Genomic DNA, 12725 nt, shown 5'->3' with positions numbered 1-12725 from the left:
GAATGATTTGATGTTTGTTTCTGAAAATGCAATTGCGTTTCTTGCAGTACAATATCAATACAATGTAGCTCACTCATCCAATTGACCATCTGGTTAATAGTTGAAAATAACAATGATGTATATCGACATACAATAACAAAGACTCATATAACTACAATTCATTGAAGAAAACAACGCTCTTATCATTTCATTGTTTTACCAGATGTTCATTGGATTTGTAATTCCTTTCAGAAATAGATCTTATGATTGGAGATGGAGGTCGAGTCTTGTTCTTTAATACTTACTCTGGCAACTGGTCGACTATTTGTGATGACTATTGGAACGACGTGACAGCTACTGTTGTATGTAAACATATGGGAATGGGAAACAAAGGCATAGCTACAAGCCGTCAACGGGATTATAACTACCATTCATCGGGTTTCAGTATCAACTGTATCGGGTTCGAAGCTGATATCAACGAGTGTTCCCATTATGAAAACAGCTATTGTTATGCTGGGGTCGATATTGCCGTAGAATGCATGTCCAACTTCACAGACAAATCTAACTTCACGCATGATTCAAACTCTACAGACGGAAGTAAGTATTAAATTATTGCCAATGTTATGCTGACATCCTTCATTTTCCCTTGCTTAAAGCCAAGCGCTTCTTTGTCCAAGAAAATTATTTGGCATCGGGAAATGTCAAGTGTGATTGGTAAATGACTGAAAGATTTCAATGGACATAAACCGGTTTTTATATTAATAAATTGTCCACTTGAGTAACGAAGATGACTCATATGGAAATCGACTTGGTCATAGAAAGTCAGAGACAAAATGTATACCTGGGAGTCATGGCGCCAAGTCGATTTCTCATTTTGCAACATGATGTTTATCGTCATTGTATTATTGGGCGCGTTGTTTCGGGATTTCTGTCGGCTTCAGGAAAATCTCAGTTCAATTGCTATCTTTTACTTAAACATTACTCATAGACCAATCCGATTAGATTTGTTTAGAATTCTTCCACATATGAGAAAGACAAGAATACATTCGCACATATTAATGTTCCAATGCGCAAAACTCAAACACAAAGCTAATTGTGTTCTACATTCTAGAAGAAACTCGCTTTTATTTATAAGAAGGTGCGTCGGATGATCTAATATATCTCTATCTCTATAAATGACCTACTTTCTTGAATGATTTGATTTTTGTTTCTGAAAATGCAATTGCTTTTCTTGCAGTACAATATCAGTACAATGTAGCTCACTCATCCAATTGAACATCTGGTTAATAGTTGAAAATAACAATGATGTATATCGACATACAATAACAAACATTCATATAACTACAACTCATTGAAGAAAGCAACGCTCTTATCATTTCATTGTTTTACCAGATGTTCATTGGATTTGTAATTCCTTTCAGAAATAGATCTTATGATTGGAGATGGAGGTCGAGTCTTGTTCTTCAATACTTACTCTGGCAACTGGTCGACTATTTGTGATGACTATTGGAACGACGTGACAGCTACTGTTGTATGTAAACATATGGGAATGGGAAACAAAGGCATAGCTACAAGCCGTCAACGGGATTATAACTACCATTCATCGGGTTTCAGTATCAACTGTATCGGGTTCGAAGCTGATATCAACGAGTGTTCCCATTATGAAAACAGCTATTGTTATGCTGGGGTCGATATTGCCGTAGAATGCATGTCCAACTTCACAGACAAATCTAACTTCACGCATGATTCAAACTCTACAGACGGAAGTAAGTATTAAATTATTGCCAATGTTATGCTGACATCCTTCATTTTCCCTTGCTTAAAGCCAAGCGCTTCTTTGTCCAAGAAAATTATTTGGCATCGGGAAATGTCAAGTGTGATTGGTAAATGACTGAAAGATTTCAATGGACATAAACCGGTTTTTATATTAATAAATTGTCCACTTGAGTAACGAAGATGACTCATTTGGAAATCGACTTGGTCATAGAAAGTCAGAGACAAAATGTATACCTGGGAGTCATGGCGCCAAGTCGATTTCTCATTTTGCAACATGATGTTTATCGTCATTGTATTATTGGGCGTGTTGTTTCGGGATTTCTGTCGGCTTCAGGAAAATCTCAGTTCCATTGCTATCTTTTACTTAAACATTACTCATAGACCAATCCGATTAGATTTGTTTAGAATTCTTCCACATATGAGAAAGACAAGAATACATTCGCACATATTAATGTTCCAATGCGCAAAACTCAAACACAAAGCTAATTGTGTTCTACATTTTAGAAGAAACTCGCTTTTATTTATAAGAAGGTGCGTCGGATGATCTAATATATCTCTATCTCTATAAATGACCTACTTTCTTGAATGAATTGATGTTTGTTTCTGAAAATGCAATTGCGTTTCTTGCAGTACAATATCAATACAATGTAGCTCACTCATCCAATTGACCATCTGGTTAATAGTTGAAAATAACAATGATGTATATCGACATACAATAACAAAGACTCATATAACTACAATTCATTGAAGAAAACAACGCTCTTATCATTTCATTGTTTTACCAGATGTTCATTGGATTTGTAATTCCTTTCAGAAATAGATCTTATGATTGGAGATGGAGGTCGAGTCTTGTTCTTTAATACTTACTCTGGCAACTGGTCGACTATTTGTGATGACTATTGGAACGACGTGACAGCTACTGTTGTATGTAAACATATGGGAATGGGAAACAAAGGCATAGCTACAAGCCGTCAACGGGATTATAACTACCATTCATCGGGTTTCAGTATCAACTGTATCGGGTTCGAAGCTGATATCAACGAGTGTTCCCATTATGAAAACAGCTATTGTTATGCTGGGGTCGATATTGCCGTAGAATGCATGTCCAACTTCACAGACAAATCTAACTTCACGCATGATTCAAACTCTACAGACGGAAGTAAGTATTAAATTATTGCCAATGTTATGCTGACATCCTTCATTTTCCCTTGCTTAAAGCCAAGCGCTTTTTTGTCCAAGAAAATTATTTGGCATCGGGAAATGTCAAGTGTGATTGGTAAATGACTGAAAGATTTCAATGGACATAAACCGGTTTTTATATTAATAAATTGTCCACTTGAGTAACGAAGATGACTCATATGGAAATCGACTTGGTCATAGAAAGTCAGAGACAAAATGTATACCTGGGAGTCATGGCGCCAAGTCGATTTCTCATTTTGCAACATGATGTTTATCGTCATTGTATTATTGGGCGCGTTGTTTCGGGATTTCTGTCGGCTTCAGGAAAATCTCAGTTCAATTGCTATCTTTTACTTAAACATTACTCATAGACCAATCCGATTAGATTTGTTTAGAATTCTTCCACATATGAGAAAGACAAGAATACATTCGCACATATTAATGTTCCAATGCGCAAAACTCAAACACAAAGCTAATTGTGTTCTACATTTTAGAAGAAACTCGCTTTTATTTATAAGAAGGTGCGTCGGATGATCTAATATATCTCTATCTCTATAAATGACCTACTTTCTTGAATGATTTGATTTTTGTTTCTGAAAATGCAATTGCTTTTCTTGCAGTACAATATCAGTACAATGTAGCTCACTCATCCAATTGAACATCTGGTTAATAGTTGAAAATAACAATGATGTATATCGACATACAATAACAAACATTCATATAACTACAACTCATTGAAGAAAGCAACGCTCTTATCATTTCATTGTTTTACCAGATGTTCATTGGATTTGTAATTCCTTTCAGAAATAGATCTTATGATTGGAGATGGAGGTCGAGTCTTGTTCTTTAATACTTACTCTGGCAACTGGTCGACTATTTGTGATGACTATTGGAACGACGTGACAGCTACTGTTGTATGTAAACATATGGGAATGGGAAACAAAGGCATAGCTACAAGCCGTCAACGGGATTATAACTACCATTCATCGGGTTTCAGTATCAACTGTATCGGGTTCGAAGCTGATATCAACGAGTGTTCCCATTATGAAAACAGCTATTGTTATGCTGGGGTCGATATTGCCGTAGAATGCATGTCCAACTTCACAGACAAATCTAACTTCACGCATGATTCAAACTCTACAGACGGAAGTAAGTATTAAATTATTGCCAATGTTATGCTGACATCCTTCATTTTCCCTTGCTTAAAGCCAAGCGCTTCTTTGTCCAAGAAAATTATTTGGCATCGGGAAATGTCAAGTGTGATTGGTAAATGACTGAAAGATTTCAATGGACATAAACCGGTTTTTATATTAATAAATTGTCCACTTGAGTAACGAAGATGACTCATTTGGAAATCGACTTGGTCATAGAAAGTCAGAGACAAAATGTATACCTGGGAGTCATGGCGCCAAGTCGATTTCTCATTTTGCAACATGATGTTTATCGTCATTGTATTATTGGGCGCGTTGTTTCGGGATTTCTGTCGGCTTCAGGAAAATCTCAGTTCCATTGCTATCTTTTACTTAAACATTACTCATAGACCAATCCGATTAGATTTGTTTAGAATTCTTCCACATATGAGAAAGACAAGAATACATTCGCACATATTAATGTTCCAATGCGCAAAACTCAAACACAAAGCTAATTGTGTTCTACATTTTAGAAGAAACTCGCTTTTATTTATAAGAAGGTGCGTCGGATGATCTAATATATCTCTATCTCTATAAATGACCTACTTTCTTGAATGATTTGATGTTTGTTTCTGAAAATGCAATTGCGTTTCTTGCAGTACAATATCAATACAATGTAGCTCACTCATCCAATTGACCATCTGGTTAATAGTTGAAAATAACAATGATGTATATCGACATACAATAACAAAGACTCATATAACTACAATTCATTGAAGAAAACAACGCTCTTATCATTTCATTGTTTTACCAGATGTTCATTGGATTTGTAATTCCTTTCAGAAATAGATCTTATGATTGGAGATGGAGGTCGAGTCTTGTTCTTTAATACTTACTCTGGCAACTGGTCGACTATTTGTGATGACTATTGGAACGACGTGACAGCTACTGTTGTATGTAAACATATGGGAATGGGAAACAAAGGCATAGCTACAAGCCGTCAACGGGATTATAACTACCATTCATCGGGTTTCAGTATCAACTGTATCGGGTTCGAAGCTGATATCAACGAGTGTTCCCATTATGAAAACAGCTATTGTTATGCTGGGGTCGATATTGCCGTAGAATGCATGTCCAACTTCACAGACAAATCTAACTTCACGCATGATTCAAACTCTACAGACGGAAGTAAGTATTAAATTATTGCCAATGTTATGCTGACATCCTTCATTTTCCCTTGCTTAAAGCCAAGCGCTTCTTTGTCCAAGAAAATTATTTGGCATCGGGAAATGTCAAGTGTGATTGGTAAATGACTGAAAGATTTCAATGGACATAAACCGGTTTTTATATTAATAAATTGTCCACTTGAGTAACGAAGATGACTCATTTGGAAATCGACTTGGTCATAGAAAGTCAGAGACAAAATGTATACCTGGGAGTCATGGCGCCAAGTCGATTTCTCATTTTGCAACATGATGTTTATCGTCATTGTATTATTGGGCGCGTTGTTTCGGGATTTCTGTCGGCTTCAGGAAAATCTCAGTTCAATTGCTATCTTTTACTTAAACATTACTCATAGACCAATCCGATTAGATTTGTTTAGAATTCTTCCACATATGAGAAAGACAAGAATACATTCGCACATATTAATGTTCCAATGCGCAAAACTCAAACACAAAGCTAATTGTGTTCTACATTTTAGAAGAAACTCGCTTTTATTTATAAGAAGGTGCGTCGGATGATCTAATATATCTCTATCTCTATAAATGACCTACTTTCTTGAATGATTTGATGTTTGTTTCTGAAAATGCAATTGCGTTTCTTGCAGTACAATATCAGTACAACGTAGCTCACTCATCCAATTGAACATCTGGTTAATAGTTGAAAATAACAATGATGTATATCGACATACAATAACAAACATTCATGTAACTACAACTTATTGAAGAAAGCGACGCTCTTATCATTTCATTGTTTTACCAGATGTTCATTGGATTTGTAATTCCTTTCAGAAATAGATCTTATGATTGGAGATGGAGGTCGAGTCTTGTTCTTTAATACTTACTCTGGCAACTGGTCGACTATTTGTGATGACTATTGGAACGACGTGACAGCTACTGTTGTATGTAAACATATGGGAATGGGAAACAAAGGCATAGCTACAAGCCGTCAACGGGATTATAACTACCATTCATCGGGTTTCAGTATCAACTGTATCGGGTTCGAAGCTGATATCAACGAGTGTTCCCATTATGAAAACAGCTATTGTTATGCTGGGGTCGATATTGCCGTAGAATGCATGTCCAACTTCACAGACAAATCTAACTTCACGCATGATTCAAACTCTACAGACGGAAGTAAGTATTAAATTATTGCCAATGTTATGCTGACATCCTTCATTTTCCCTTGCTTAAAGCCAAGCGCTTCTTTGTCCAAGAAAATTATTTGGCATCGGGAAATGTCAAGTGTGATTGGTAAATGACTGAAAGATTTCAATGGACATAAACCGGTTTTTATATTAATAAATTGTCCACTTGAGTAACGAAGATGACTCATTTGGAAATCGACTTGGTCATAGAAAGTCAGAGACAAAATGTATACCTGGGAGTCATGGCGCCAAGTCGATTTCTCATTTTGCAACATGATGTTTATCGTCATTGTATTATTGGGCGCGTTGTTTCGGGATTTCTGTCGGCTTCAGGAAAATCTCAGTTCAATTGCTATCTTTTACTTAAACATTACTCATAGACCAATCCGATTAGATTTGTTTAGAATTCTTCCACATATGAGAAAGACAAGAATACATTCGCACATATTAATGTTCCAATGCGCAAAACTCAAACACAAAGCTAATTGTGTTCTACATTTTAGAAGAAACTCGCTTTTATTTATAAGAAGGTGCGTCGGATGATCTAATATATCTCTATCTCTATAAATGACCTACTTTCTTGAATGATTTGATGTTTGTTTCTGAAAATGCAATTGCGTTTCTTGCAGTACAATATCAATACAATGTAGCTCACTCATCCAATTGAACATCTGGTTAATAGTTGAAAATAACAATGATGTATATCGACATACAATAACAAACATTCATATAACTACAACTCATTGAAGAAAGCAACGCTCTTATCATTTCATTGTTTTACCAGATGTTCATTGGATTTGTAATTCCTTTCAGAAATAGATCTTATGATTGGAGATGGAGGTCGAGTCTTGTTCTTTAATACTTACTCTGGCAACTGGTCGACTATTTGTGATGACTATTGGAACGACGTGACAGCTACTGTTGTATGTAAACATATGGGAATGGGAAACAAAGGCATAGCTACAAGCCGTCAACGGGATTATAACTACCATTCATCGGGTTTCAGTATCAACTGTATCGGGTTCGAAGCTGATATCAACGAGTGTTCCCATTATGAAAACAGCTATTGTTATGCTGGGGTCGATATTGCCGTAGAATGCATGTCCAACTTCACAGACAAATCTAACTTCACGCATGATTCAAACTCTACAGACGGAAGTAAGTATTAAATTATTGCCAATGTTATGCTGACATCCTTCATTTTCCCTTGCTTAAAGCCAAGCGCTTCTTTGTCCAAGAAAATTATTTGCCATCGGGAAATGTCAAGTGTGATTGGTAAATGACTGAAAGATTTCAATGGACATATACCGGTTTTTATATAAATAAATTGTCCACTTGAGTAACGAAGATGACTCATTTGGAAATCGACTTGGTCATAGAAAGTCAGAGACAAAATGTATACCTGGGAGTCATGGCGCCAAGTCGATTTCTCATTTTGCAACATGATGTTTATCGTCATTGTATTATTGGGCGCGTTGTTCCGGGATTTCTGTCGGCTTCAGAAAAATCTCAGTTCCATTGCTATCTTTTACTTAAGCATTACTCATAGTCCAATCCGATTAGATTTGTTTAGAATTCTTCCACATATGAGAAAGACAAGAATACATTCGCACATATTAATGTTCCAATGCGCAAAACTCAAACACAAAGCTAATTGTGTTCTACATTTTAGAAGAAACTCGCTTTTATTTATAAGAAGGTGCGTCGGATGATCTAATATATCTCTATCTCTATAAATGACCTACTTTCTTGAATGATTTGATGTTTGTTTCTGAAAATGCAATTGCGTTTCTTGCAGTACAATATCAATACAATGTAGCTCACTCATCCAATTGAACATCTGGTTAATAGTTGAAAATAACAATGATGTATATCGACATACAATAACAAACATTCATATAACTACAACTCATTGAAGAAAGCAACGCTCTTATCATTTCATTGTTTTACCAGATGTTCATTGGATTTGTAATTCCTTTCAGAAATAGATCTTATGATTGGAGATGGAGGTCGAGTCTTGTTCTTTAATACTTACTCTGGCAATTGGTCGACTATTTGTGATGACTATTGGAACGACGTGACAGCTACTGTTGTATGTAAACATATGGGAATGGGAAACAAAGGCATAGCTACAAGCCGTCAACGGGATTATAACTACCATTCATCGGGTTTCAGTATCAACTGTATCGGGTTCGAAGCTGATATCAACGAGTGTTCCCATTATGAAAACAGCTATTGTTATGCTGGGGTCGATATTGCCGTAGAATGCATGTCCAACTTCACAGACAAATCTAACTTCACGCATGATTCAAACTCTACAGACGGAAGTAAGTATTAAATTATTGCCAATGTTATGCTGACATCCTTCATTTTCCCTTGCTTAAAGCCAAGCGCTTCTTTGTCCAAGAAAATTATTTGCCATCGGGAAATGTCAAGTGTGATTGGTAAATGACTGAAAGATTTCAATGGACATAAACCGGTTTTTATATTAATAAATTGTCCACTTGAGTAACGAAGATGACTCATTTGGAAATCGACTTGGTCATAGAAAGTCAGAGACAAAATGTATACCTGGGAGTCATGGCGCCAAGTCGATTTCTCATTTTGCAACATGATGTTTATCGTCATTGTATTATTGGGCGCGTTGTTTCGGGATTTCCGTCGGCTTCAGGAAAATCTCAGTTCAATTGCTATCCTTTACTTAAACATTACTCATAGACCAATCCGATTAGATTTGTTTAGAATTCTTCCACATATGAGAAAGACAAGAATACATTCGCACATATTAATGTTCCAATGCGCAAAACTCAAACACAAAGCTAATTGTGTTCTACATTTTAGGAGAAACTCGCTTTTATTTATAATAAGGTGCATCGGATGATCTAATATATCTCTATCTCTATAAATGACCTACTTTCTTGAATGATTTGATTTTTGTTTCTGAAAATGCCATTGTGTTTCTTGCAGTACAATATCAGTACAATGTAGCTCACTCATCCAATTGAACATCTGGTTAATAGTTGAAAATAACAATGATGTATATCGACATACAATAACAAACATTCATATAACTACAACTCATTGAAGAAAGCAACGCTCTTATCATTTCATTGTTTTACCAGATGTTCATTGGATTTGTAATTCCTTTCAGAAATAGATCTTATGATTGGAGATGGAGGTCGAGTCTTGTTCTTTAATACTTACTCTGGCAATTGGTCGACTATTTGTGATGACTATTGGAACGACGTGACAGCTACTGTTGTATGTAAACATATGGGAATGGGAAACAAAGGCATAGCTACAAGCCGTCAACGGGATTATAACTACCATTCATCGGGTTTCAGTATCAACTGTATCGGGTTCGAAGCTGATATCAACGAGTGTTCCCATTATGAAAACAGCTATTGTTATGCTGGGGTCGATATTGCCGTAGAATGCATGTCCAACTTCACAGACAAATCTAACTTCACGCATGATTCAAACTCTACAGACGGAAGTAAGTATTAAATTATTGCCAATGTTATGCTGACATCCTTCATTTTCCCTTGCTTAAAGCCAAGCGCTTCTTTGTCCAAGAAAATTATTTGCCATCGGGAAATGTCAAGTGTGATTGGTAAATGACTGAAAGATTTCAATGGACATAAACCGGTTTTTATATTAATAAATTGTCCACTTGAGTAACGAAGATGACTCATTTGGAAATCGACTTGGTCATAGAAAGTCAGAGACAAAATGTATACCTGGGAGTCATGGCGCCAAGTCGATTTCTCATTTTGCAACATGATGTTTATCGTCATTGTATTATTGGGCGCGTTGTTTCGGGATTTCCGTCGGCTTCAGGAAAATCTCAGTTCAATTGCTATCCTTTACTTAAACATTACTCATAGACCAATCCGATTAGATTTGTTTAGAATTCTTCCACATATGAGAAAGACAAGAATACATTCGCACATATTAATGTTCCAATGCGCAAAACTCAAACACAAAGCTAATTGTGTTCTACATTTTAGGAGAAACTCGCTTTTATTTATAATAAGGTGCATCGGATGATCTAATATATCTCTATCTCTATAAATGACCTACTTTCTTGAATGATTTGATTTTTGTTTCTGAAAATGCCATTGTGTTTCTTGCAGTACAATATCAGTACAATGTAGCTCACTCATCCAATTGAACATCTGGTTAATAGTTGAAAATAACAATGATGTATATCGACATACAATAACAAACATTCATATAACTACAACTCATTGAAGAAAGCAACGCTCTTATCATTTCATTGTTTTACCAGATGTTCATTGGATTTGTAATTCCTTTCAGAAATAGATCTTATGATTGGAGATGGAGGTCGAGTCTTGTTCTTTAATACTTACTCTGGCAATTGGTCGACTATTTGTGATGACTATTGGAACGACGTGACAGCTACTGTTGTATGTAAACATATGGGAATGGGAAACAAAGGCATAGCTACAAGCCGTCAACGGGATTATAACTACCATTCATCGGGTTTCAGTATCAACTGTATCGGGTTCGAAGCTGATATCAACGAGTGTTCCCATTATGAAAACAGCTATTGTTATGCTGGGGTCGATATTGCCGTAGAATGCATGTCCAACTTCACAGACAAATCTAACTTCACGCATGATTCAAACTCTACAGACGGAAGTAAGTATTAAATTATTGCCAATGTTATGCTGACATCCTTCATTTTCCCTTGCTTAAAGCCAAGCGCTTCTTTGTCCAAGAAAATTATTTGCCATCGGGAAATGTCAAGTGTGATTGGTAAATGACTGAAAGATTTCAATGGACATATACCGGTTTTTATATAAATAAATTGTCCACTTGAGTAACGAAGATGACTCATTTGGAAATCGACTTGGTCATAGAAAGTCAGAGACAAAATGTATACCTGGGAGTCATGGCGCCAAGTCGATTTCTCATTTTGCAACATGATGTTTATCGTCATTGTATTATTGGGCGCGTTGTTCCGGGATTTCTGTCGGCTTCAGAAAAATCTCAGTTCCATTGCTATCTTTTACTTAAGCATTACTCATAGTCCAATCCGATTAGATTTGTTTAGAATTCTTCCACATATGAGAAAGACAAGAATACATTCGCACATATTAATGTTCCAATGCGCAAAACTCAAACACAAAGCTAATTGTGTTCTACATTTTAGAAGAAACTCGCTTTTATTTATAAGAAGGTGCGTCGGATGATCTAATATATCTCTATCTCTATAAATGACCTACTTTCTTGAATGATTTGATGTTTGTTTCTGAAAATGCAATTGCGTTTCTTGCAGTACAATATCAATACAATGTAGCTCACTCATCCAATTGAACATCTGGTTAATAGTTGAAAATAACAATGATGTATATCGACATACAATAACAAACATTCATATAACTACAACTCATTGAAGAAAGCAACGCTCTTATCATTTCATTGTTTTACCAGATGTTCATTGGATTTGTAATTCCTTTCAGAAATAGATCTTATGATTGGAGATGGAGGTCGAGTCTTGTTCTTTAATACTTACTCTGGCAATTGGTCGACTATTTGTGATGACTATTGGAACGACGTGACAGCTACTGTTGTATGTAAACATATGGGAATGGGAAACAAAGGCATAGCTACAAGCCGTCAACGGGATTATAACTACCATTCATCGGGTTTCAGTATCAACTGTATCGGGTTCGAAGCTGATATCAACGAGTGTTCCCATTATGAAAACAGCTATTGTTATGCTGGGGTCGATATTGCCGTAGAATGCATGTCCAACTTCACAGACAAATCTAACTTCACGCATGATTCAAACTCTACAGACGGAAGTAAGTATTAAATTATTGCCAATGTTATGCTGACATCCTTCATTTTCCCTTGCTTAAAGCCAAGCGCTTCTTTGTCCAAGAAAATTATTTGCCATCGGGAAATGTCAAGTGTGATTGGTAAATGACTGAAAGATTTCAATGGACATAAACCGGTTTTTATATTAATAAATTGTCCACTTGAGTAACGAAGATGACTCATTTGGAAATCGACTTGGTCATAGAAAGTCAGAGACAAAATGTATACCTGGGAGTCATGGCGCCAAGTCGATTTCTCATTTTGCAACATGATGTTTATCGTCATTGTATTATTGGGCGCGTTGTTTCGGGATTTCCGTCGGCTTCAGGAAAATCTCAGTTCAATTGCTATCCTTTACTTAAACATTACTCATAGACCAATCCGATTAGATTTGTTTAGAATTCTTCCACATATGAGAAAGACAAGAATACATTCGCACATAT

General features: G+C 36.1%; 1 protein-coding gene across 1 annotated transcript in view; it reads left to right on the top strand.

Annotated features, from left to right (window-relative positions):
* The window catches only part of LOC148629626 (scavenger receptor cysteine-rich domain-containing protein DMBT1-like), a 34490-nt gene that overhangs the window by 18039 nt on the left and 3726 nt on the right, over window positions 1-12725 (top strand). Inside the window, exons 11-21 of the mRNA XM_088576481.1 lie at window positions 232-576; window positions 1401-1745; window positions 2570-2914; window positions 3739-4083; window positions 4908-5252; window positions 6077-6421; window positions 7246-7590; window positions 8415-8759; window positions 9584-9928; window positions 10753-11097; window positions 11922-12266. Coding sequence (XP_088432607.1) covers window positions 232-576; window positions 1401-1745; window positions 2570-2914; window positions 3739-4083; window positions 4908-5252; window positions 6077-6421; window positions 7246-7590; window positions 8415-8759; window positions 9584-9928; window positions 10753-11097; window positions 11922-12266 — 3795 coding nt within the window. The remainder of the gene's footprint in view (window positions 1-231; window positions 577-1400; window positions 1746-2569; window positions 2915-3738; window positions 4084-4907; window positions 5253-6076; window positions 6422-7245; window positions 7591-8414; window positions 8760-9583; window positions 9929-10752; window positions 11098-11921; window positions 12267-12725) is intronic.

The sequence above is a fragment of the Perna viridis genome, chromosome 1, assembly GCF_037379345.1.
Source record: "Perna viridis isolate PV_CMFRI_1.1 ecotype Kerala chromosome 1, ASM3737934v1, whole genome shotgun sequence".
In the NCBI taxonomy this organism is placed as follows: domain Eukaryota; kingdom Metazoa; phylum Mollusca; class Bivalvia; order Mytilida; family Mytilidae; genus Perna; species Perna viridis.
This window is presented reverse-complemented; position numbering and strand designations above follow the sequence as displayed.